The sequence below is a fragment of the Acanthisitta chloris genome, unplaced genomic scaffold (genome assembly GCF_000695815.1).
Source record: "Acanthisitta chloris isolate BGI_N310 unplaced genomic scaffold, ASM69581v1 scaffold26855, whole genome shotgun sequence".
Lineage (NCBI taxonomy): Eukaryota > Metazoa > Chordata > Aves > Passeriformes > Acanthisittidae > Acanthisitta > Acanthisitta chloris.
Window position 1 is genome coordinate 1 of NW_008672505.1, and position 2713 is coordinate 2713.

Sequence of the window (2713 nt, forward strand, 5' to 3'; positions counted from 1 at the left end):
GCACGCCTGGTTGTGGACTGCGGCCCAAGTCGACTCGGACAGCATCATCAGTCTGTTGGACATGGATCCCAGCCTGCTGACCAGGAGAGACTTTGTGACGGGCTTCACCGCTCTCCACTGGCTCGCCAAGCACGGCCTCCACGAGAGTTTCATCCAGGTCATTTCCCACGCCCAGAAGAAAGGTTACCCTGTCAACGTGAACATCCCCACAGCCAGCGGCGGGCTGGCTGCCTTGCAGGGACATGACGTGCTCGTCAAAGTGCTGGTGGGAGCTTACGGGGCAGACACCACCTGCAGGGACCACAATGGGCGCAAGGCTTGGCAGTACCTGAGGGCAGATGCCTCCAGGGACCTGAAGGAGCTGGCAGGAGCCTTGGAGGAGGACTTGGTGCAGCTGCACTGTCACAACACCAACAACAACTGTAAGTCATGCAGAGAGGCTGGGGCAGGGCAGGACTCTGCAGACTCTGGGGCTGAGGGGAAAGCCCAGCGCTCTTGGGGCCTGTCATCCCTCCGAGGATTTGTTAGACAGGCATTTACCTTCTTCCAAGACCACTGAAGCTCCCCTGGCCCCATTCACCTGTAAACCCATGCTGGATAGCGGCTGGAAAAGCCTGCAGGGACCTGGGAACTTGGTGAGAGTGGATGCTTGAAATCCTGGCCAAGTGGGGATTAAGCTGTACAGGGTCACCACAGCCACCCGGGTCTCGTGTGGTCTTTTGGGGCTGTGCTGGTGTGAGCGTGTGTGGAGCACCACAGCCATTGTGAGCACTGCCCGGGGACAGCCCTTCCAAAAACCTGCCTGTCTGCAGAGGGGGTTTTTCCCCGTGCCCCTCCTGATGGGGACTCCTTGCAAGAGCCCCATGGGAGGGGCTCACATGTCAGCTCTGCTGTGGGGAGCTGCTTCTCCGACACCCCATGTGCCCAGAGGAGGATGCTGACCCACCACGGGTGGGTCCCATGCTGGTGACTGTGGTGGATGTCTGGGCTGCCTGTCCCAGGCTTTCAAAGCACAAGTCTTTCAAAGTGCAGGACAATTTCCCCTGGCAGCCCTTCCCTGGGGACCCCCATCCCAGGGAGGCTGAGATGCTCAGCCCTGTTGGGGATGGGGGTCCAGAGCAGAGGCAGGAACACCACCAATGGGGCAGCATTCGGTGGCTCCTGTGGGGTTCAGGAGCAACTCTGGAAAGATGATTCATTGCTCAAAACCACGGAAAAGGTATGTGAAGGCTGCGAGATCATTTTTATTGCTACTGAGGTCATTTCAAAAATGAAACTCTGATTAACATCCCTACAGCAGCACAATGCCACATGTATGTGCCAGTCACTGCATTAAAAGGGCAAAGCCTCTACTCGCCTGTTTGTGTTTTGTTCACCAAATGGAGCTCTGCCCAAATGATTTCAACTTGCTTTTTACATGCTCAAAGGCCAGGGCTGCTTCAAAACATCCTCAGAAAAACAGTGGCCCCTTCCTCTTTTTCATCAGCATGAAACCATCCCTATCTCCTAAAATAGCAGCCCCATTTGAGAAGTGCCTGTCAGACTGCAACTGAGGAGTTTCTGTTCCCCATCACAGAGCAACAGCCCTTGTGGAAACACCTTGTTTAGGAGGGGAGTTGTGGTTTCATTCCAACTGCCTTTCTGAGGGCCTGCAGGGATGACCTCAAGATGATCTGGCCTGGCTGCATGGGTGAATTTGCATCTTGATGCAGAAAGTTACACAGATAACTCCCTCAGGAGAACTTGAGCCTGTGGGTTTCACAGACCCTGAGCAAACCCCATTTCTATTCAGATCATGCTCTGAAATGCTGCTCAGACACCAAAATGGCCCAATCTGCAGTAGCTGACTCATGGAAGAGCAGCCACAGATGAGTGGATAGTGATCCAGTGACTGGACGGTGTCCAGTCCAGGTGATGAGTGGGGCATATAGATGTGTCTAGACATCTTTTTAATCACTGAGGTCTGCAGCAGAGACATACAAAACACGCCGGGAATGGATTTAATGCCCAGTGTGTTTTGTAACACTTTAGGTCGAATAGATTGAAGGCCATGGGAAGACAACTCCTTCTGAAACTACTCTGGCCACATCCATGCCATGGGCTGGATTCTAATGAGTCTGGTCACACCAGCACAAACTCCATGAAACACACTGGTGTCAAAACACCTGTGATCATCAGTTCTGGTAACCGAAGTGCTATTGATAAGACAGGTAGGGCCAACCAAGTATTTTTTGACCTGTTAGTCCTCTGTCACCCTTTTGCAGCTGTCAGGGAAGGGGCACAGGACTGCTCTTACATCCTCCTCTGAATAAGGCACAAAGTAAACAGTGGAATTAGTGAGAATTTCCTTGAAGGAGCCATTTCCTTGGCATTTGTACCTGCAGCTTAGTCATGCTTCACCAGGAAACCTGCACTTCAACGTTCCATTCAAAAGTAAAATTTAGCTGGCAAATGCTGCACTTAAACATGACAAAATGATTTTTAGAACTTGCCTCCCCTTGACAGATAACCAAAACCCTCTATAGACAGCTTTTCCCCCTATCTTTTGGTCATGGGTTTGAACCTGTATTCTGTGCTGATACAAATCAGGCAGGGATATCAGAAAGAGCAGAACCAGAGTCCTGCTGTGGTGTTACGACATACTCACCAATGCCACCCCCTGCCCTGCTTGGGTTCCTTCCCACTGAGCATAAAATGGATCTTCTCCAAATCC

The 2713-nt window shown here is 52.1% G+C and overlaps 1 protein-coding gene across 1 annotated transcript; it reads left to right on the forward strand.

Moving 5' to 3' along the window:
* Positions 1 to 7: 7 nt before the first annotated feature.
* Positions 8 to 422, forward strand: SOWAHD (sosondowah ankyrin repeat domain family member D; the record flags this gene model as incomplete). The annotated part of the gene is made up of 1 exon (XM_009074558.1): positions 8 to 422. A coding segment is annotated over one exon (415 nt), but the record flags the coding sequence as incomplete, so codon positions are not given.
* Between the last annotated feature and the right edge of the window lie 2291 nt (positions 423 to 2713).